General features: G+C 36.8%; 1 protein-coding gene across 1 annotated transcript in view; it reads left to right on the top strand.

The window, feature by feature from the left end:
• The first annotated feature begins 831 nt into the window (after positions 1–831).
• The window catches only part of LOC112551775 (short transient receptor potential channel 6-like), a 23,626-nt gene continuing 23,394 nt past the window's right edge, over positions 832–1,063 (top strand). The window contains exon 1 of the mRNA XM_025214690.1: positions 832–857. Within this exon, the coding sequence (XP_025070475.1) occupies positions 832–857 (26 nt within the window). The remainder of the gene's footprint in view (positions 858–1,063) is intronic.

Consider the following 1,063-nt stretch of genomic DNA (forward strand, 5'->3'; position numbering starts at 1 on the left):
GAAGTTCCAGGCAAATAAAAAAGTTATCCCAGCCTTTCTGTGGATATGTTAATGCCTAGCAGACTCCTCAGATGTAAAGCCTCTGAGAAGATAGTTACATATGAGCTTTTTTAACACAAATATTGATTATTAATAATCCTCATGCAAACATTTGCATTTAGGAATATTCTACAGATTTGGTTCATGCTCTCTGAAATATTTTAGTTTCCTAACAGATTTAGCTGCATAGACAAGGTGCTAAGTATTAAACTGAACAAGCTGAACTGGTAACTTCATGTACATTGTAAGTGCTCTAACATAGATCATGCACTATTAATTTTTTTAACATAAAATCATTGTACAACCTACCAGTAGCAACATCACCATTCTAGATCCATATCTGTCTAGTATTTGTATCTGCTAATGTATTCTTGAGTTTAATGTTTGACTTGTTCTTCACTGACTCTTTAAGAATGCATCCACTCTTCTTATTTCTTATATCTTCTTTGAAATGCACTGCATGGACTGAATTCTTCAAGTGCTTTGTGAAGAGTTTAATGGGAATGTGCATCTCTTCAATGATGAGCTGTGCTCAGATTTACCTCATAAATACACATTTTTAAAAAATATTTTGTTGTGCCTGTACCTTTTTAATTTTTATCTTAAGTTCTTTCTCCACTTTTTAAATAAGTGCTTGTATCCCTTGAATAATCTTGTGTCATCTATCTTCTCCATATGCCTCAGAATTTTACACATCTCAGCCATGTGCTGCCTCAGGGGTTGATTCAACAAGATACTTAAGCATGTGCCTAACCTTAGGCCTGCAAATGATCGCATTTAAGACAAGGGATAATGCACATTAAGGCCACATACAGACGGTACGTTTCTACCAGAAAAATCACAGCTCTCCCTATAGAAACCATGAGTGTACAGATATATACAGTTTCTCCCAGAACAAAAAATGGTTGTTCCTGGAGAAAAATAACCCATCCCTGACCCAGTAGAGGTCATTCCTGTGAGAGTAGGGAGAAGCTGGGGGAAGAATTGCTGCTCACCTCCTCCCAGTCCTGGGAGGAAACAGGAA

This window comes from Alligator sinensis, unplaced genomic scaffold (genome assembly GCF_000455745.1).
Source record: "Alligator sinensis unplaced genomic scaffold, ASM45574v1 scaffold40_1, whole genome shotgun sequence".
Lineage (NCBI taxonomy): Eukaryota > Metazoa > Chordata > Crocodylia > Alligatoridae > Alligator > Alligator sinensis.